The sequence below is a fragment of the Sturnira hondurensis genome, unplaced genomic scaffold, assembly GCF_014824575.4.
Source record: "Sturnira hondurensis isolate 20B ecotype Veracruz unplaced genomic scaffold, ASM1482457v3 Scaffold0015596, whole genome shotgun sequence".
In the NCBI taxonomy this organism is placed as follows: domain Eukaryota; kingdom Metazoa; phylum Chordata; class Mammalia; order Chiroptera; family Phyllostomidae; genus Sturnira; species Sturnira hondurensis.
In genome coordinates this window covers 1556264-1578381 of record NW_028088227.1, presented here as the reverse complement: position 1 = coordinate 1578381, position 22118 = coordinate 1556264, and the positions used below count along the sequence as shown (strand labels likewise).

The following is a 22118-nucleotide window of genomic DNA, read 5'->3' as shown; positions in this document are numbered from 1 at the left end:
GAGCATTATATTACTGCATCTTTTAGTTTGGTTTTTTTCCTTCAGCCTTTCTCATCTGTTCTTATAAAGGAACCATTTTTGGTTTTATTTTTCCACTACATTCTATATTATCATCTGTAATTTAAGATAATTGAATATAGAAAAGCCATTGTGGCATTATAAGAAGGTAAAATACATATAGTTTAAAGAGTTGTGGGCTTTACAGAGTTTGAAGAGGGACTCTGTTCTGTGTGGTCTGTACAGATTCCTTGACCTCCCTAAATCTGGTGTGTGTTTGCTTGTTTACTGTCTGTAAGTAAGTAGGCTAGTAACACCTACCTTTTAAGGAAGATGGTTATGATGGATGAGATAATATATTTGTAATGCTTTGGCATATAGCAGGGGCTCAGTAAATGTTAGATTTTATTAGTGTTGATATTATTACTAAAAGGATTTTTTAGTAAAAATTAGTTTATATTTAATATCAAAGGAAAGTTTTCAACTCAGTTGGTTACATAATTTGTCTGTTTATAGGAAGCACACTTAAAATGCATTATAACAGATTCATTTTGTTCACAGATGACATTTTACAGGATCGTAAGAAGATTTTTGAAGATGTACATGATGATTTTTGCAATATCCAGAATATTTTGTTAAAATTTCAACAATGGCGAGAAAAGTTTCCTGATTCCTATTATGAAGCTTTTATTGGTTTATGCATACCAAAGCTTTTAAATCCGCTGATACGAGTTCAGTTGTTTGACTGGAATCCTCTTAAGGTATTTAAGCTTAACATGTGAAGAAAATGATCCTGATCACATCAGTTATTTAAATTCTCGTGTTATCAGGTTAGCTGTAAAACACCTGGGTCTGGCCTTTAGAATTGAAGTTGATAATGGGTGCTTTGGTGTAATAGTCTACAGCCATCTTGGTTTGCCCTTTATTTTTGAGGCTGAGGGGCACTAAACACCATTAAAAAAAACACTATTTTTTTAAGTTTGTTTTTTGATCAGTAAGTTTAAGATTACTGAAAAAGTAAAGGTAGTATTAAGCCTTAAGAATTCTCCAGTCTTGGGAAATCCACAAAGGTACCAGGAGTTCTGAGTTGTAGATGACTTATTGGAAATAGATGGTTAGTAAAGCGACTGCATTCAGGAAGAATATTAATGGGGATTTTAAAGGTATATATGGTTTAACAGGAGGGGAGAGAAGAAAAGGTATTTCATAAAGGTGCACAGGGAGAAATAGAGTTCGGGAGCTAGATACTGCACAGATGTTTAGATCCTAAATTAAGAGACAAGAACTTGTTTTGGTTAATAATGGGAAGAGTGATGTGATGAGAGTAAGGTTTTAAGAAATCCTAGCAGTCGACTAACTTAGAGGGAAAACAGAAAGTGAATATACTGGAAGGATTTGCTGTAGCCCAAGTCCTGAGTGATGAATTCCTTACACAGGATGATAGGGACAATGGAAAGAGAAAAAAGAGTTGATTACAGGAGGTGTAATGAAACAAGAATTCGTGAAATACTAAAAACCCCACTTCCCAGTGTGATCACCAGGTTTGGATTGTGGGTTATTAGAACAATGCTGGTTCCATTAATAGCAATAGGGACTTTTCAGAGAAGGAAAGGGTTTTGAAAGAAGTTAACACTTTATAGATAATGAAATGATAACAGGATGTCCATCTAGATATGCCTAGTAAGGCATACAATGAGATCATGAAATTCTAAGAAGAGAGGAGAGCTGAAGGTAAAGATTTAACAAAGTGAAGGATAGAGCCAAGTTCTCTTTTTATCTGCCCTCCTCATGCATGCCTGTTGGCTTTGTGTTAGGTTCAAGGCCATAGAGTCTTCATAGTAGAGGAACCAAGCTTGTATCTAAGAAAGTGGTGGGTGGCTGATGGGACAGCAGCCTAGCTGTTAGCCACTCAAGCTTAGTGGAGTACTCTGCAATGCCTAGCAGAGATCTGTTTATTTATTCATTCAACAAGTAATAATAGGTCATTTGCTATTTGCATAGTAAGCTAAATCCCATGCAAAATACACATTTAAGCCTGTGAGAGTTGAGAGAGCCAGAGTGAATTTTGCGTGAGGTGAATAAATTTTTATAAATAATAAGTGTTACTCTTATAAATATGTATTTTGCTCCTAACAGTGTTTACAGTGTGGTCAGCTGTGAACGTACAATGGACACTTTTAGAGTAATTGTCATACAAAAGGACATACGAAAGGCATGTGTATCACATAGATGTCCTGTCTTAGTCATGTCACCCTACGCAGCCTTGGGGTTCGGTGCTGTGTGTATGGAGTTAAAGTACAGAATTCTCCTTTGATCCTCAGAAAGCTCTGGTGGTTACTGGAAAAGCTTTCTTCTTTTCTTTAAAAAGAAACTAATGTTTAAGAATTTATTTATAACTTTGGTAATTGTATTTATAAGTTTGATTCAATAGGTATAAAACAGATGTCATGGTTCACATCTATAGAAGAATTTATGGATAACAGTACAGACGATTCAAAGAAGGAAGATAGTTCTGATAAGAAAATCTTACCCACTATCATCAACAAAACAGTTATTCCTCGACTTACAGGTGTGTGTCTGTATTCTTGATGAAATTAAATTGTTCCTGGGCAGAGTGGAAGATCATTACTTTCTGTTACAGTCACAGAAGTTTTTGAATACAGGAAAATGTAATATGCAATAAAAATTAACAGATGTCATAATTTAAACTGGTTAAAAAATGCTTGTTTGTGCATTTGATTTGCTATCAAAGTGTTGATAACCTTTTGCCTCTAGCACTTGTGACATTAGTGTTGCTTTTATAACTCCTAGATCATTTATTAGTGGCACACTTCTGTCCTTACTACTATATTTTTTCTTTTCCTTAACTTGTCCCCGTATGTTTCTCCTCCTTTTCTTCTCTCTTAACGAAGATACTACTGCACTCTCCTCCTTCCTCCCCTGGCAGCACTTGCACTAATGCTGGTGCTTCGGTCTGGGAGGTGTTTTACCTGCAGCTGCACTTAGAAAGGATCTCTGTCACTGAGAATGGATTCTGACCACAGAGTCTGCGTAACTCTTCAAAAATGAAGCAGCCAGCTTTGTATCGCTTCTCAGCTAGCTTGACCAAGTTTAACCAGCTGTATTAGTGATAGTATACCTGTGCGACTCACTTGGGTACTCTTGAAAACTCGAACTACTTCATTTACATAGTTCCTCAAATAAGTAGCATTATGAGAAATTAATATTTATTCTCATGTCCTATCTGAACCCTGTTTACACTCATCATGAGTCCCCTGGATAATGTCACACTCTCCTTTAGTGCCATCTGCATCTGTGTTGTTCAGCATGGTAACTACTAACTATATGTGAATATTAATATGTAAGTTTCTACTAAGTAAAATTAAAATTCAGTTTCTGAGTCACACCAACCATATTTTAAATGTGCAAAAGCCAAATGAAGCTCTTAGATATTGCAGATGTAAGATGTTTTTTTCTGACATCATAGAAAGTTGTTTTGAATAGTGCTGCTCTACATAATTTTAAGTCCAAAAGAACTGGAAGAAGCAGGTCCAGGTCTCTTCTCAGAGCACCAGATCTCTCTTATCAAAGTACCTATGAACACATCCACTTGTATGTCGTACAGACACTGATACCCCACATGCAAAACCATACTCGTCATCTTTGCTCAGACCTGCTCCTTTGTATTCCTCATCTAGAAAGTAGCACCTCCATCTACCCGTGTATTCAGAGCTGACCTTCAAGTCGTGCAGTGTTTCCTCTTTCTTACCTCTTTATATAAGCAACGGCCAATTCTGTCATCTTTTTTCCTGACCCAATTTCTATACCATAATCATAGTGATTCATGTAAAATGTGAGTCTGATTCTGTTTTACCCCACTTGAAACACTCTTGAACATAGCTTTCTAGGCCTTTCAGAATCACATCTGTTTAGTAATTCTCCAGCCCCATCCTTTTACTCCTTCTCCTCATTCCCACCTCTCCTGCCCTTCCTCTGTACTTGCCTAGGCATTTATATTTTGTATCCTCCATCTAGTTACCCCCAAACCCCACCTCTGTGATCTGCCTGACTCCTCTTCATCTTTCAGGATTCAGTATGGACATCACTTCTAGCAACTGGGTTAGGCATACCTCTCTGGGTTCCTATAGCACTCTGGGCTCATACTTACGATGGCAATTGCAATTGCTCATATAAGCATTTGTATTTGCCATTAGACAAAGCTGTTCAAGCCGACTACCTAGTGTTATTTGTTGCTCTGTCTCCTCTATTTAGTGCTGTGCACGTGATAGGCTCTCAGTATTAGTGAACTGAATATTTTAAGGATATTAGAATCCTAACCTTCTAGGTGTTTGAGAAATAGCTGTTTTAGTTTTGGCTTGTTTGGGTTTTTTTAACCTATATTTATTTTTTCTGTTATTTAACTTGCATTTTATAACGGTCTGCCTGTGTCAGGTACTGTTGTTGCTTCCGCATGTACAGCAGTGAACAAGATAATAAATCCCTGCCCTGTGGAGCTTTCATTCTGTGAGGAAGACGGATGATAAACAAGATAAATAAAATCTAGAGCATATTAGTTACAGAGCTAAGGAGAAAAATTAAATAAGGGAAAGGGGTACAAATTATCAAAGGAAATTATCCAAAAAACCCTGAAACACTAATTTGAAGGAATATATGCACCTCTGTGTTCATTGCAGCATTATTTACAGCAGCCAGGATTGGGAAGCAGCCCAAGTGTCCATCAGTAGTTGGGTCGGGGGCGGGGGGAGCTGTGGTGCATTTATACTATGGAGTACTACTCAGCTGTGAAAAAAAGAAGGAAATCTCACCCTTTGCAGATGGCCCTAGAGGGTATTATCCTAGGTGAAATAAGCAGTCAAAGACATACCATATGGTTTCACTCGTGTGTGGAATCTAATGATCAAAATGAACTAATAAGCAAAATAGAGACAGTCATAGGAGCACCTGACAGATGTCCAAGGGTGAGGGTGGGGGATTGAGCAAAAAAGAAAAAAAAGAAAACTCGTGGCATGGACAACAGTGTGGTGATTGCTGGGTGGTGGGGAGGGGCAGGTGGGGGAGATAGACAAGGGTAGAGGGGGATAAATGGCAGGAGACTTAACAGGGTGGTGAGCACACAGTACAGGACACAGATGGTGTGTTGTAGAACTGTAGGCACAAAACCGATGTAGTTTTGTTAACCAGTGTAACCCCAATAAATTCAATAAAAAGAAAACAAAATATTAAGAAATGTATAAGAAAGAGAAATATATTTACGGTATTTATTGAACAACATCAATGTAAAGTGGACCAGTACAGTAAAAAAAAAAAAAAAAGATGAACACAATTTAAAATAGATTGGCCAGAGAAGGCCTTCCTGAGAAGGTCACAAATGAGCTTGAGCAGATTTCAGAAGNGTGGTGAGCACACAGTACAGGACACAGATGGCGTGTTGTAGAACTGTAGGCACAAAACCGATGTAGTTTTGTTAACCAGTGTAACCCCAATAAATTCAATAAAAAGAAAACAAAATATCAAGAAATGTATAAGAAAGAGAAATATATTTACGGTATTTATTGAACAACATCAATGTAAAGTGGACCAGTACAGTAAAAAAAAAAAAAAAAAGATGAACACAATTTAAAATAGATTGGCCAGAGAAGGCCTTCCTGAGAAGGTCACAAATGAGCTTGAGCAGATTTCAGAAGGAAGTGAGCCGTATGAAATCTGAGGGAAGAGCATCCGGGCAGCAGAAGCAGCAAGTACAAAGGCCTCGAGGCAGGAGCTAGCCTGATGTACTTGACAAACTGTGCTTAGCTCAGTGTAGCTGTAGTGGAGTGAGCAAGGAGGAGTAACAAGAGGTTAGCAAGAATGGCACTCATTTTTAAGGACTTCGTAAGGACTTTTTATCTTTTACTGTAAGTGAAAGAGAACCATTTGAAGAGTCTTGAGCAGAGAAGCGACATGGTCTACCTTAACACTTAATAAAATCACTCTGGCTACTATGTTGAGAATGAACTGTAGGCAAGCCAATTATGAAGCTTTTGCAGGAATCAAGCAACAGCATACAGTAGCTTGGACAGGATGGTAAAAGGGGAGGTGCTGAAGGGTGGTTGAATTCTATATTTCAGATGTAGCACCAACAGAATTTGCTCATGTGGTGGTTATGGAGCAAGAGAGAAAGAGAAGAAAGAAACAGGAATGACTCGTGGTTTTCTTGCCATGAGACTGAGAGAAGCAAGTTTAGGGTAGGAGGTGTATCAGGAGCTCAGTTTGACATGTCTTGAATTTAAGCTGCCTCTCATGCAAGTGGATTGTACTCATGTACTCACATACTCAACTCCCTCCCTCTCATGTCAGTGAGGGAGTTGAGTATGTGAGTCTAAAGGAGAGGTCTGGATAGGAGATACGAATTTGGAATTTATGACCACACAAATGGCATTTAAAGCCACCGAGGTATCTTTAAATACTAAGGGTGTAGCTGTGGATAGGAGAGAGAAAGGAAGGTGACTAGAGTTCTGAGGTATGCCGTCATTTAGAAAGTCAAAGAGGTGACAGGCAGCCAGCAAAGGAAAGCAGAGAGGTAGGTGGGAAACCAGGTCAAGAATGTGTTTCTAGAGGGAATGATCAACTGTTGTAATTGTTGCTGATAAATCAGATGGGGACTAGACTCAGCCATTAGATTTTGTGATGAGAAGGTCATCTGGGACTGGTTGGAGACACAGTGTAACTGAAGTGAATTCAAGAGTTAATGGGAGGAGAGAAATCAGAGATAGGAAGCTTAGCCTTTTTAAAAAATAATTTTGTTTTAAAATGAAGGAAAGAAATAGTGTAGTACGGAAGGGGAAAGTGGAGTCAAGAGACCAATTATTTTTAATACAAGAGAAATGATTGTTTGTGGGCTGATGGGAAAGGTCCAGTAGAAGTGATGATGATACCGGAGTGAGCGCACAGAATTCCAGAGCAGAATCTTCAGAGAAGCCAAGGGGTTTGGGATCTTTTGCACAAGTAAAGAGCTGGCCTTAGAGAGGAGCAGGAGTGCTTCATCCCCAGGAGTGGGGGACAAGGCAGGCTATGCGACCACACCTGCTGGTTGGTGTAGTGGGGGCTTAGGGAGCTTCTCTTCTGCCTGGTTCTGTTTTCACATCAAATTAGTAATCAGCGAAGAGTGAGAGCAGAGAAGACAAAGTAAGAAACAGTCATCCAGAAGAGTAAAATCCATTAACTTTGGGGGTTTAATGGATTAACTGCATAAACAAGGAGGAAGACAGGAAATAACCCTCTAGAGGAGAGGGGGAAGGCAGGGGCCAGGGAGACAGTATGATTGCTGGGCCGCATTCAGCATTCACTGGACTTTCATGGTGATGAATTTAAAGTGTAGTTTTTTTTCCAGCCATGTTTTGGCTGCACAATGACAAGCGCAGACTCGGTGACAAGGTGGATTTAACAGGGGGTGGTTTAACCAGACAAGTTCTAAAGCCCGAAAGGACAAAGAAATTAAGAATGTAGGCAAACATGTAATGGTAATGATTGGGGTGGATTTTAAACCACAAAAGGAAAAAAGTAATCGTGGCTAAAAAGCTTTGGTTGTTTCTATGTAACAAACAAAGCAATTGAGTAAATAATTGTGCACCGCTGACTTTTGTTTCAGGTTTTGTAGAATTCATATGGGATCCTTTGTCGACCTCACAGACTACAAGTTTAATAACACACTGCACAACGATTCTTGATGAACTTTCCATTTGGGAGAATGAAGTTAGTAAAGGCAAACAGGTAATAATTTCCAGAGTTATAAATTTCTTTCTTTATTTACATATCAACAGAATTTTATTATAAATCTTTTTTACAGAAGACACACAAGACATAATTATCAGAAAACTATTTGGAGGACATATTTAGTTCTGATTTATAGGAACTAGAATTGACCGTTTTTTTTTCTGTTTATACTAATAAGACGAAAGATAACTTTGATACTCTGAATACTCTTAACAGGAATGGTTATTATTACAGGATGCACATACATATAATAAGACCCAGACTAATTGTTTCTATTCATATTAGCTTATTTCTCTGTTCAGTGGTCTGATTTGCGTTCTCATGGCCCAGCCAGCCCTTCCTCAGATCTGTGAATGTACGTTGGCCCTGCAGAGATGAATAGTCATAAATGAGTTAGTATACATTCATTCCTTCCAAAGGAAAAAAAATCTCATTTCCTTTGTTCTTTTGGCAAAAATCTAGTGGCACTGTGGCCTTGCTGTAACAATGACTTTACAATTAGGCTAACATTCACTATAGTAACTAATTATTTGTTATCTGCCAAAGAGCAGTGATCTTTTTAAGGATTCAGAGTTCAATAGGATAAATTTGCATTGTACTATGATTTAGAATTGAGTTTTGCTAGATATAAAGAGGAACTTTTTAGAGGCCTTAGTGAGAGTCTGTTGAATCTTTTATTGCAGTACTGTGTTCTATCATTCTTCTTGTTTATGGAAATGTTGTATACCCATGCAGTTAAATAAGTAAGGAATTTTATGTTGAGCTTGAAGACAATGACAGGCTGGAGAGTGCTCAAAGTAGAACTACCGAGGTGGTTGAACAGCAAGGAGGCATGACCCATCCATATTCTGAACACCGTTAAATTTTTGTGCCTGGGTGGTTATCGTGAAGTAGGGAAACTGTAAGAAGGGGGAGAAGAGCGGTTCTATTATGATTCTGCCTTCAAGAAGCATGTGATCTTAGAGGAAATAATTAGCTGGAGCCTGTAAGTGCCTTTTCAAAGCTGTTTTAAAGTGTTTATAGAAAGAGGTGTGTATCTAGTTATTAAAAAAACTTCATTGTTTGGAGAACTTTTCTGTCAAATAATGTATTTTAATATTCAGGAAAGTTAATAAGCTGAATTTTAAAATATGTGAATTTAGGTTTTCTTCTGTTTTAAATAATTTATTTGAAATCAGTATCAAACTTACAGAAAAGCCTCATGAATAAAAATGACCTACTCGTTGAGTTTTTGTTTTAATGTTTATCCAATATTGCTTTGTGGCCACTTGAGGAATATGCTACAGATATTTACATAGAATGAGAAATAGGACTGCAGTTAGAGATACTTTTTATGAAAAATACGCAGCCAGCGTCTTCGTTTTCGAGTGGTCTAGTTAGTGTAGGGCGTGTGGCAGTTTACTCTGTGCCGCACACGTTGTCACCGACTCAGAGGACTTTCGCCTTAGTATGGAGTGGGCCACTTTCACTTTTCAAATGTGGATTTCTTTTTAAGAGTAAGAACCCAATCCTAGTATAGAAATTTTGCTAATATGTGAAGAAAAATTGTTTAACTCCCCTTGTCTTTTCATCCTAGTTCAAGGACTCATACCGTTGTAGGATATTTTCAACCAGAACTTGATTTCAGAGTTGTAATCCTGACAGACATGTACATTTATGACTTGCTTCTTCCACTTAATATGATCTAATTAATATTTAAATTTGTTACTACATTATTCATAAACTAGCTAAATAATATTTCATACATTGTGAATGATGTTATTAAGTTATACAATAACTTAATGTCCCTAAAAGTCCCTATGGTTGAATATTTTGGTTTCTAGTTTTTGATATACAAATAAAAAATTAATCTGCCAAAATAAATTTACTGCATCCAAGGACATTAACAAACCACCAAAGGGCTCATAGCTAGAGTATATGAAAGGTTTCTACAAATCAGTAAGACAGAGGTAGACCTAATAAACAAACATATGTAGACAAGCATCTTAGTTAAGTAATTTATAAAAGGGCGTGTCCAAATGGCAAATAAGAATATGAGAGAATGCTCAACATCACATTACTCAACAGAAAAAAGAAAAAGAAAAACTTAATAAAATATGACTAAATGCTAACCAGAATTGAAAACATTTTTTTAAAAATACCACATTTTAGTAAAGGTATAAACAAGTTTTCTCGTATACAGCCAGTGGGAATATAAATGGAATACACCGCTGCTTCCTAAAAGACATGCACAGAAACTTTGATAGCAACATTATTCATAGTAGCCCCAAACTGGAAACCATTTAAATGTCATATCAGTAGTATCAGGCAACAGAATACTATATAGGCATGAACATGTACTAACTACAGTGATATGCAATAATGTGCTTGAATAAAGTTCTCTCATTCCTAATGGACATTTTAACACCTGATTCTGTGTGAGTACAGAATAAATTACTTATTTTGGTAAATATATTTCCACCTGTGACTATCATTGATGCTTTTAAATTTTTGAATAACAGGATTTACTTAAATCCATTGTTTCAAGAATGAAGAAAGCAATAGAAGATGATGTTTTTATTCCTCTGTATCCAAAGAGGTAAGAGCTATTAATTTCTAGATTATATGAATTAGTTAATCATGTAATACAGATTTAAGAATATAATACAAAAGAAACTATATTAAATATTTTCAAAATATGTTTATACCCATTAAGATGCAAATTGAGATTTTAACAGATATTTCTCAGTCATCTTCTATGTACCATATATGATGCTTAGCCCTTGGATATTGGGCGGGGGGGTGGTTAATGTTATTCTTAAGAATATGACAGGTAGCCTGGCAGAGTAATTAAAATCACAGATTCTGGAGCCCAGATTCACCATCACTAGATAATGACGGTGGGCCTTCCTATGTCCTCAAATGTAAAATGGGGCATTAAGTTAATGCCTATCTCAAAGGACAGTAGGAAAACAAAGCATGCTCAGGACAGAGCCTGGCACAGATAAAACAAAGCATAGGCCAGGAACATCACTGAGGGGCCAGAAACTGCATCTGTGGATTGTTATTTATTTTAAATTATGAGGCAAGTAGTGTTTCATGCATGTTCATACATTTGCTAAGAAGACATCAGTGACAGTAATAGATCATGAACTAAAGCTGCCCAGCGAGTGCTCACAGGGTGGAAGAGCTTTATGGAGAGAAGAGAAAGGCCCTTCTAAGCTTCCTGGTCCATGTGAATCAAGACAAGATATCTGTGTGAAAATTCTGCCTTCTTACGGTTTGTTTTCTAACATTTTAGACAGGTGATATAGTCACATGGTTCAAAAGTATGAGTGTATCTTTTTAAAATTTTATTTATATTTAAAATGAAAAGTCTTACTCCCTCCCACTCCTGACTTTTATTCGCCCCAGTTTTGACCTTCCTCTGTTGTGCACATAAATGCATGCAATAATAATTACTGTTAGTAATTTTTTTTACCCTTCCAGAATTTCTTTATTCAGTTAGAGTTAAATACTTGTATATGTTGTAATCTTATTTTCCCTCCTTCCTATAGCAAAGGAAGTACATTTCGAACAGTTGTACATTGTTTTTGTTCCTTACGTTTTTGACATTTTTTAGATAAGTTGTTTGTCATTATACATGTCATCATATAAGTACTTTCCTCATTCTTTTTTAAGCTGCATGATGTGCTACCATATAGATGTGCGTAACTAACGGGCACATAAGTGGCAAACCATTGCTGACAGTGTTGTGAGTAATTTTATAGACATTCTCTGTATGTGCAAGTATATCTAATGGCAAGCAAGCCATTTTCAAAAACAGTATAAAAATTTGTCATTTTTATATTGTCAGAGCACCTCCGTTCATAATCCATTAGGGCTTAGTTTGGTTGCTTAAAAAAACACATTTTTAAACTTTTGTTCTGAAAGACTAACAATTGTTTGTGTTGTCTCCTTTCTCTTCTACTCCAAATTAGTGCTGTGGAAGACAAAACATCACCACATTCAAAGTTCCAAGAAAGGCAATTCTGGTCAGGTGTAAAGGTAAGCCGAGAACTGCAAAAATAAACTTTTTCTTTCACATCCAGTTTACTGCGAAGTAGAGCTCATCCACAAACTTCTGTGAAGGACCAGACCATTTCAGCCTTTAGTCTGTTGAACTGTGCGGCTCTGCCCCTGCAGCACACACTCAGCCATAGACAGTTCATAGCAAATGAGCATGGCTGTGTTTCCATTAAAACCTCTACTTATAGACACTGAAATTTAAATACCATGTAATTTTCACATGCCACAAAATTTTCTTCTTTTTGTAAAATAATTTAAAAGTATAAAAACCAGGTAGAAGCGGGAGGGGCCTGGGCAAGAGAAGAAGCCTGGGCGCAGCGAGGTGGTGCAGCTCCAGCCTACACTGACACCAGTGTCCCGGGAGCCCCGCCCCCACAGGGGTCTCCAGGTCCACCCTGGGCCAGGAGACCTCCAGATGCTGCCTCCTCCTAGAGGCTGTCCTGGCAGGGTGTCCATAAACACTCCATGTGAAGAGTAGTCAAAGGATCAGTGATTTCTGAAGTATCCTGGAGAGGGCACTGGTCAGCTTCCCGTGGACAAACACTCAGGATTTTCCAAAGATGCTGTTGAAGTAGTCTTTCCTACTGCTTTGCTTCACTCAAAGTTCTTCATAACATGGGCTGAAGTGACAAGGTACACACAAGTGCAGACAGCTTTCTGTCAAAGGAGAGATTTCAGCCTAGTATGCCTTCTTGAGTTATCAGTGAGGAAGTGAGGGAACCCACAGAGTTCGAAATCGCGGTCTCCAAATTTGCACACACCTGCCCCAGGAAGTCTTGAGTGATGCCTTGCAGCAGTGGGCGGATAGTAACATCAAGTGCTGTGGCGTCCCATTCATAGAGAACAAGGGGCCTTGATGCTGTGGAATTATGACACCTCCTCGGACTGTGGGTAGAGGTGGTGCCAGTTTAAATACATGAAATAAGAACAAAAAGCTGCATGAACATTATGACTCCTTCCGAATGTAAAAATCAGCCTATGATCGTATCAAGAGTATAGGAATATCTAAAATGAAATGGGTTTTAAGCGGTTCTGTAGTAATAGCAATTTCTGTTTTCTTGTTCTTGGATTACAGTCACTTAAAGGGCTTAAAGCTAGGTCCTGTGGTACCAGAGAAGTCAGCCGTATGTCACATGCAGCTTGAGACAGTATCACATTACCAAAGAAATAAACATTTAAAAAATGAAATATAATAGAATAAAAATATAAAAGCAATTGTTAGTTCGCCAGCTCTATAAAAACAGGAATAAATTGGAAACACCCCACAAACCACAGTTGGCTAATCCCTGGTCTAAAAGATAAAGGATGAACTCAATGCTAAGTCAGTGGCAACAGGTATGGTGAAGAGAAGTTGGGTTCAAAAGATACTCAGACTGAACCATTGAAAGGACTTGATGACTAATTAATAATGTGAAGAATGTAGAGTGCTTGCCAGGTTTCTGACTGCAGCAGCCTGGTCACTTACGACATCCTTTGAGGGCATTGGAAGAGATACAGGAGAAAACAGGTTTGGGAAGGAAGAGAGGATCTGTTTCAGACATAGTCGACTGAGGATACCTAAAGGAGGGCTAAGAGGCAACTGGATATGAGTCTGAATTGCAGGGGGCAGATCTAGCTAGAGACTTGGGAGCCAACCACATACAGTGTTTGGAGCCATGGTCATGAATGACAGCCTCTGAGGAGATTGGGCGACACATGCAAAGAAGGCCCAGGACAGAACCCTGGGCAACACTGATGTAAGAGGTGGGCAGAGAAAGTAGAGCCTTCAAAGAAGCCTTAGAAAGAATTGTGAAACTTAGAACTATCACAGGAGATCGGCATCAGGGGAACTAGGTGAGGGGCTTTCAAGAATTAAGACCGAGTTAAATGCCATTGGGAAGCATTAGGAGAAAGACTAAAAATGTTTACTGGAGTTGACTATTAGGAGATCATAGGTGAGCTCAGCAAGAATAGTTTTAATAGGGTGAATTCATGTTCGTCATGTGGTTGAGTCAAGAAAAAGGCTTTCCAGGAAGAGGGGGCAACATCACAATGACAGTATAGAAAAGCATGTTGGTGCAATTGCGTGTAGTTGAGCACTCACAGTAGTAAATACAGTATTGGGAAAAAGTGGAAAACACTAAAATTCACAGAAATGATCTGGATTTAAAGAAAAGAAAGGCAACCCATGTAAATTTTGTTAGAATTTCTTTTGAGTATTTTATCCAAGTTGTCTCCAACTTTACAGGTTATTATTCATCTTATTTTATATATCAGAGCAATGAGGTTCTCAGGTTTGACGGATTTCTCGAGGTCACACACAGTGGTAACAGTGGCACCGGCTTTAACCGCAGTGCTCCTGGGGTCCCTCGGTCTTGCATCCCAGGCTCTGGGAGCGTGTGGGGTGAGGAAGACTGTTGATTTGGAAAGGCTCCAGCAGATTTATTTGAGGTGGATGTTGGGTGGTTGTCCTAAAAACTGAAAATAGGATGAACAAATGTGGAGGTTAGAATATTTTCTGTTGATTCTAAAACTGAAGGTTCCAACAGTACTAACTGTAGTGAGGGTTTAAAAGAGTTTGACCAACTGCGGTTTGTTGGCGGCTCTTCTAGTTTTTCTCTGGAGAAGAGGTACATAGTCACTCGACACTTTATTTTGATTTATTCCAGCTCTTCCGCAATGTTCTTCTTTGGAGTGGACTCCTCCCCGATGTCGCCTTGCAAGAGCTAGGGCTAGGGAAGCTCCTGAGCCGTTACCTTGTCGTAGCGCTTCACAGTGCCGCGCCTGGGCCGGACGTCGTTACAAAGTGCAGCCAGGTGAGTGCTGTAGGAAATGATCCTAACTTTATCATTTTTATATTCAGTCATTCAAATCCACTTTGTAACGAAATAATTAAAATTGCGATGTCCACATAGTAACAAACAAATCTGTTTAACAGACTAGAAACCCAGAAGCAACTCCTCAGTGTTCAAAATTTAGTATATAGGTTAATCGTTTATAAAAAGAATATTAGACCCTTACCTCTCACTAAATACCTACATAAATAAATTTCAGGTAAAATGAAGAATTAAGTGTTCAAAATGAAATAAAATATTGTTCTAAAAAGATAAATGACTGTATCTGATGGTAAGGGAGTCCTTTCTGAACATAAAGCAGAAGAAATGATGAAAAAAAGTGTTAGATTTGATGAAGATAAAAAACTCCAGTGGATCAGAAAAACATTAACCAAAAAGATACCAGGATTACTAAATCATTGTTAAAACTAGAGGATGGGTTCGTTGAGCTCACTGTACTTACTTTCTCCTGTTGTTTGTGTACGAAATCTGTAAAAGGCTAAAAAGAAAGTTAAAAAACTGAGAAATAAAAGTTATAATACAGGAGTGGACAAAATAGGGTAACAATAATGATTAATACATAAATAAAATAAATAATACAAGAATAAACTCTGTTTTGCATACTCATAACTGTAAATGTACTTTGGTCCATCCCTGTATATAACAAGAATTAATATTCATATATAAAAAAGGATTTTTACAAATCAGTAAACAATTCATTAAAGATGATCAAAAGACATTCAACAGGCAATTCACCAAAAAATAATATGCAAAAATAACCTCCAAACATGTGGGAAAGATTAGTAGTACTAATAATCAGAGAGATGCCACCCTGGCTGGTGTGGCTAAGTGGATTGAGTGCTGGTCTGAGAACCAGAGGGTCACCAGTTCGATTCCCAATCAGGGCACATGCCTGGGTTGTGGGCCAGCTCCCCAGTGAGGAGCACACATTGATATTTCTTCCCCCCCCCCTTCTCCCTCCCTTCCTCTCTCTCTAAAAAATAAATAAAATATTTTTAAAAAGAGAGAGAGATGCAAATAGTACAGTAGGGATATTAGTTTACCTGTTGTGTTGGCAAACTTTATTGCTGTTGTTTTCAGTATAATTGTCAGTGTTGTCATAAGCAAAGGGAAGCAGCAGCACCTCATCATTCCAGGGGTGCCTTTCACCTGGAATGCGAGACCCAGCAGTTCTGGGAAACAGTCTGTGTGCTGGAGGAAGAAGAGAAGCAACTCCGGAGACTATTGTTGACATGATATAAAACCTTTAAAGTTTGTACCCTTTTGTTCATTTAAAAATATGAACAGTTCCCAGCAGGGGACGCACAAGAGGCAACCATTCGTTGATATTCTCTCCCTCTCTCCTTCCCTTCCCTTCTAAAGATAAATAAATAAAATCTTTCAAAGAAAAGTAGCATATTTTAACCTCTTGGAGTTAAAATATAATTTTTAAAAAGTGTATGACCTTGACAAAGAAAGGGAAATTCTGAAAGTCTGTTTCACCTCACTGCGAAACAGGAGAGTAACACACGACCTGCATGATCACCGCGAAGATTCAGTGGCGCCATGTCAGCGAAAGTCCTCAGATGGCAACTGTCATTATGAAAAACAACCATGTGTTTTGATTAACAGATAACAGCATATTTACCAGAAAAGTGGTTTGGAAGTTCCGCCATGAGAACATCTATTCCCCAGCTAGAAAACTTCATCCAGTTTTTACTGCAGTCTGCACATCAATTAACTACAAGTGAATTCAGGTAATGCATATTTCATGGTACCTCCATAGACATAGTTCAAGGATTCTGTCATATCTGCAGCAATTTTTAGAAAGAGTTGTACTTTTACTCTACTTTTAAGAATCTGTTGAGACTATTACTGTAAAATTATTAGATATTTTTATGTGCAGCCTTTGGAATCACTATTTTATACTCACACCTCATACATATATGTAGTTCATATTTTTATACATATTGTACCTTTTATTGGTGTTTCAGTCATAGTTCATATTTTTAAATGTAAATCTGTTCCAAAATAAACACATCCAGAAAACTATAGCACAGGGCAATTTGGAATTAAAACTCGAAGTCAGAAACTTCTTATTAAGCATGTTTTTAATTTTTCTGGCCATTTTTAAAGTCTCAAGACGTTTTAAGTACAGGTCTGCACCCTGGGGTTTACACCACAGTAAACATATCTCTGCGTCGTGTATCTCATTCACAGCGTCGGGTGTTTGGGGGCTTAAGGACAGTGGTGTTCAGGGGAACCACCTCTCCGGAAACCACAGAGTCCAGATTTGCAGCCCGGGGTGTCAGACTCATTTTCACCAGGGCCACGTCAGCCTCAGGACTGGATAAATGTAACGACTCCTTAACTAGGGCCAAGGAGCTCGGCACTGCTGCTGGGTAGAAACAGGTGCCAGGCCAGGTGAAACAAGGTGGAGGACCAGAAACAAGGACCCGGCCTGCGGGCCTTGTGTTTGCCGCCTGTGCCTTACACGGTGTCTGTGGTTAGGTAAACGCTCCCACTGATGCAATAGCCCTTACAAGCCGGTGGCGGCACAGCACAGCTCAGATTTCTAACAGTAGGTTTCTCTGTGCTTTTCTGCACTGCACAGTCATTTACTTTAAAATGTGCCAGGATACGTCCACAAAATAATCTGAATTGGAACTTTATAATGAACTGGAGAAGGTAGCATCTGAATATACAGGGTCCAGCACACCTTTTTTATTAATAACGCACCTAAAAATCATAAGTGTGGAATTCTATAATGTAACAGTATCACACTCAAGCACACCATATGACATTTTCAGTGAAATGCTCAAGTTAAAACTATACATTATCACACCCACATTGTTCCCCTACCAGCCACACTCAAGCAGGCGTTACTTCTGCCACACCCTGTGTTACGCTATTTTAGGTATTGGCTTAAGAGGTAAAGTTTTTGTTTCAGATTAACAACTGATGATTCACTGTGGTCTGACACATTACATTTTTTAAGGGGAAAATGCTTTTTCTGTTTGTTTTTCAGGGATGAAGTCAAAGAAATAATTCTTATTCTGGTGAAAATAAGAGCTTTGAATCAAGCCAACTCCTTCATAGAAGAGTATCACCTAGACCATCTTAAATCAGTAATTAGCGAAGTTTGAGTGCCCTGTACAGGAGAATAATAAAGTAGATTTTAGTATGGTCACACTTGGCTCTTTTGCTGGGGGGTGGTTTGGGGGGTGCTGGTGCCTCTTTATTCTTAGTAATAGAGGCCAGAATTTGAAAAATATATATATATATTTCATCCATCCACTCCCTCCTTCTGATATCAGGAAAGGCTGCTCCCCTGATTCTGTGGTGTTTGCAGGAGTTGTGAAGCACACAGGGGCGGTTAAGAATTCAACATACGTATTTCCCGTTGATTCTTCTGGCTGCTTTTCCAGTTTAAGGAGAGGAGTTGGAGAAACCTTGCTTGTAGCTGCTTTGGCTTTAGTGAATCTTCTGTCCTGATCCACAAAAACATCTTTTAGTTCTCTTCATTTTAATGATCTCTATTTACAAATAAGCTAAAATAGAAATATTAATTGGAATTAATTGCTTAAGTATTAACCGATTAAGATATTTAAGGCTGTGATAGCTAATAGTCCTTCAGAAATCTGTACCAATGTATTGTACCAACACAGGTGCAAGAGAGGCCAATGAGTCCCCAGCAGCGATAGGCGTTAGCATTGGGTTAACTCATTGCAAATAGGTGAAAAAATCTTATTTTAATTACGTTTGGGCTGTTAGGGAGTGAATGCTTGTTGCTTGGGGGCCATTTGTAATTCTTTCTGGGATGTCCATTTATCTTTTTCTTAGAGATTGGTAAGAGCTTCATATATTTAAAGATAACAGTGTTTTGCCTGTCCCGGGTCATTTGCCATTTTTATTTTAATTTTGTGTATATTTTTGGTATACTAAGTCATTACTTGCTAGGTAGTTACTACTTTTTTTTGGTTTTTGTTGTTGGTTTTAAGCTTAGTTAAGGCATTTTAAATATTCAGAACACATGATTTGTTTTCTAATAAAATATTTATATAATGAAGAAAATCTAAGGCAATAATTAAGGTTGAGAATATTTTTCAAAGTGAGAGTTTACTAATAATAGTTCTTAAATCTACTTGTAAAATAGCAATGGCAACCCTAAATATATATTTTGTGTATTGTTACTCAAAAGATAATCAGAAAAAAATGGATAATATTGTAGAGTTTAAACATGTAGCCTCTGACACAGTCACCTCTCTCTTTGAAGCTGGATATGTTTTAATAGGTGGATGTGTAATTTCTACTGCGGTGAAGACTCATGATTCACTTGATGAACAATTGTGTAAAGTTTAGTTACACAAATTATACAGGAGTAGAATCTTACCTAGAAAATTTAGGCCATTGCTGAAAAGCATTTAGCATTCCCACACAGTTACTGTTGCCAGGGGTCCTTGTGTTCTCACTTCAGTGTCACTCCGTCAGACCTCTCCTCTGTTTACAGGGGTGTGTGTGTGCATGTGTGTGTGTGTGTGTGTGTGTGTGTGTGTAGCTTTGTTGTTTACATAAATGCCAGTACTGTATTGTATGTGAGATTTGTAATTTTTTTACTGTAAAAGCACATGCACATTTGAAAACTTCCCTCTGCCTATTGCATTTTTATTAAAGATGTGTTGGATGTGTTCTTACACGTTTAAGTTTCTTTTCTCATGAGCAGGGAGATTTCTTCTGCTTTTCATAGAATGGAAAATTTTGAATCTATTTTCAAAACTACAAATTGATTTAAACTTTGATATTTTTCAGCTAAGTTTCATTATGCTTGGAGTTTGAACCTCAAGATTTTGGTCCACCATTTACTACAATTGAGGATATTCAGAAAACATGAGTGAAGCTTATCCAATCTTCAGTGCAGTTTTTTTCTTCTTTTCCTGTTAATGTGAAATGGATGAAATGGGTGGAAAGAACATAACTAGCAAGAACAGAACTTCAACTTAGTAACTCTTCACACATCTGAATTCTTTTCCTGGATTTTTTCAGTTTTCTGTTCACATAAAGAATGTGAAATTTTTACAGAATCCGACAAATGACTCTTTAACTTTTCTCATGCTGTCTTTTAGGAACCAAAAAATGACCATGAAAAACACTTCAGATAAATTTTTTTTGCATTTCTTAGGCTTATAACAAAGTGATATTTATGTGGGTGACTCCTGAGAAATATTGTATGGTGATATAAAACTTGAAGAGAAAATTACAGCAAAAGAAAATAATAGACTAACCCTTCATGAATGTAGAAATAAAAGTCCTTAAAGTATTAGCAAATTGAAGCCAGCAGTGTATAGAAAGGATATTAATAATATTAATACATCATGACTGAAAAGGGTATATTCTAGGAGGGTAAGGGTTGTTTAACATTAGAAAATGTAATTCACCAATGAACAGAGCAAAAGAGGAAAACTACATGATCCTCTCAGTGAATACCAGAAACACATTAGACAAATTTAACACCCTCTCCCAACCCAAAGGCTAGGTATATACATTTCTCAGTCTGATAAAGAGCATTTGCAAAAATATCTACACTTAACATCATACTTAATGATGAAATAGAAAAGCAAGAATGCACTCACCATTTCTGTTCAAATTGTTCTGTAGGTCCTAGCAACCAGAAAATCAGGAAAAGGCATAATGACTAGAACACAAGAGTTAAAGAGTCATTATTCATAAAGGAAAATATTGTTTACACAGAAAACTTTATGTACTCTACCAAAAAAGATCAAAACTATTAAGTACATTTAGCAACCCCAGGGGCAGGCTGGTGATCTGATTGGAAACTTAGTAACATTTCAGTAGAATCAAAATACCTAGGAACAAATACATCAGATGCCTAGGAAGAAATCTGTAGAAAGATGTGCAAGTTCTCTACACTGAAATCTTTGCTGAGATTTTTTTAAACCTAGATAAAAAGAAGAAACTGTTCATGAATTGAAAAACTCAAACTTTGGTCTCCAAACTGGTGTATAGTTTTGCACCTGTCAGAGTTCCATCAGGCTTTAAAGAAATAGACTGGTTGATTAAAGCATTAAAATTAAATTTGTGTGGAAATGCAAAGACCTTAAAATAGCCAAACTAATCTTGCAAGATCAGTTGGAAGACTTGCTGTATCTGATTTCAAGACTTACTCTAAAGCAATAGTAATCAATGCTATTAGCATAAGAATAGATTACTGTATCAATGGAAGGGAATCAACCGTTCAGAAATAGACCTACACACATGACTGCAACCAACTTTTGACCAAGGTGCCAAGTTAATTCAGTGGGAAAAGGAGTCTTTATAACCATATTAGTGGAACAACTGAATATATGAAATAAAATGAGGGTGCTCCCTGTGTGCAGGGAGCAAACATGCCTCCCCAAAAGAGAGGTGAATTATAGATCTAACAATAAAACTTAGAACACTTAGCTTGTAGAAAAACAAATGCCTTTGATCTTGGAGTAGGTAAGGATTTCTTGAGTAGGACACAGGAAGCACTACCCCAAAAGGAAAAACAAATTGGACTTTGTCAAAATTTAAAACTTATACAAAATTACTCATCTTAGATCCTCTAAGAAGTACAAATTAAAACTACTGTACAGTGATATGTACCATTTCACATCCACTAGGATGACTGAAAAGACTAGGGCACGGTCACTCTGTTGACTTCACTGAAGACAATAACTGGGCATTTTGGTTGTCCACCTAATTTAGTGCAAAATAACCTGCCTTGAACTTCACCTGCATTCCACTGTTTCTGCAGGAGGCAGGACAGTAAGAGCAGCATCTCTCAAGACTAGCTGTACATTAGAATCCTGCAGGGAGCTTTTAAAACGCTAACATCCATCCCCCACTTTCCCATGGTGTTCTGATAGAGTCTGGAGATACTTTTTACTTATTTTTAATAGTTTATTCTTTATTGTATTTTCTTTCCATTACCATTTTCTCCCCCTTCCACCTTCTTCCACCTCCACCCCTGAAGATGTTTTTTTAAACCGACTGTAACAGAGTTCCGACTCAGACACTTGTGAGTTTTAACACCAGCCCCACCACCTCCCCCCTGTGCTGCTTTAGACAAGTTGCTTACCTCTCTGAAGCTATCTGGTTTGTAAAGCGAGGTAAAAGCATCTACCTTGCAAGGTTTCTGTGAATGCTAAGAGACATGCAATGCTTTGAACAGTGCCTAGAACATAGGAGCCCTTCTAGTGGGGCTTAGACCAACCTATCCCTGAAAAATGAAAATTCTAATACATTGTTTTTTTCTATTTCCAATAGGAAAAACATGACTGTTTGAACTGTGAATGACACAAAAGATTCAGGGAATTATTTCCTTCCAGCTAATAATAGTCCTACCACAACACTAAAGCTTAAAACCACCACACACGTGAGCAAAATGATGGAGCAGACAGATGCAAGATCGTGTTCTCCACAGAAACACTGGAAGACAAGCAGCAG

General features: G+C 37.8%; 1 protein-coding gene across 4 annotated transcripts in view; it reads left to right on the top strand.

Moving 5' to 3' along the window:
* The window catches only part of GCFC2 (GC-rich sequence DNA-binding factor 2), a 37332-nt gene extending 18012 nt beyond the window's left edge, over window positions 1-19320 (top strand). For 2 of the 4 annotated variants that reach the window (XM_037064940.1, XM_037064941.1), the window contains exons 10-17: window positions 559-758; window positions 2416-2566; window positions 7646-7767; window positions 10272-10348; window positions 11730-11796; window positions 14466-14612; window positions 16263-16387; window positions 17659-19320. In XM_037064940.1, coding sequence (XP_036920835.1) covers window positions 559-758; window positions 2416-2566; window positions 7646-7767; window positions 10272-10348; window positions 11730-11796; window positions 14466-14612; window positions 16263-16387; window positions 17659-17776 — 1007 coding nt within the window. In that variant the 3' untranslated portion in view covers window positions 17777-19320. The other 2 variants (XM_037064942.1, XM_037064943.1) reach the window with 2 other exon arrangements.
* The last annotated feature ends 2798 nt before the right edge of the window (window positions 19321-22118 follow it).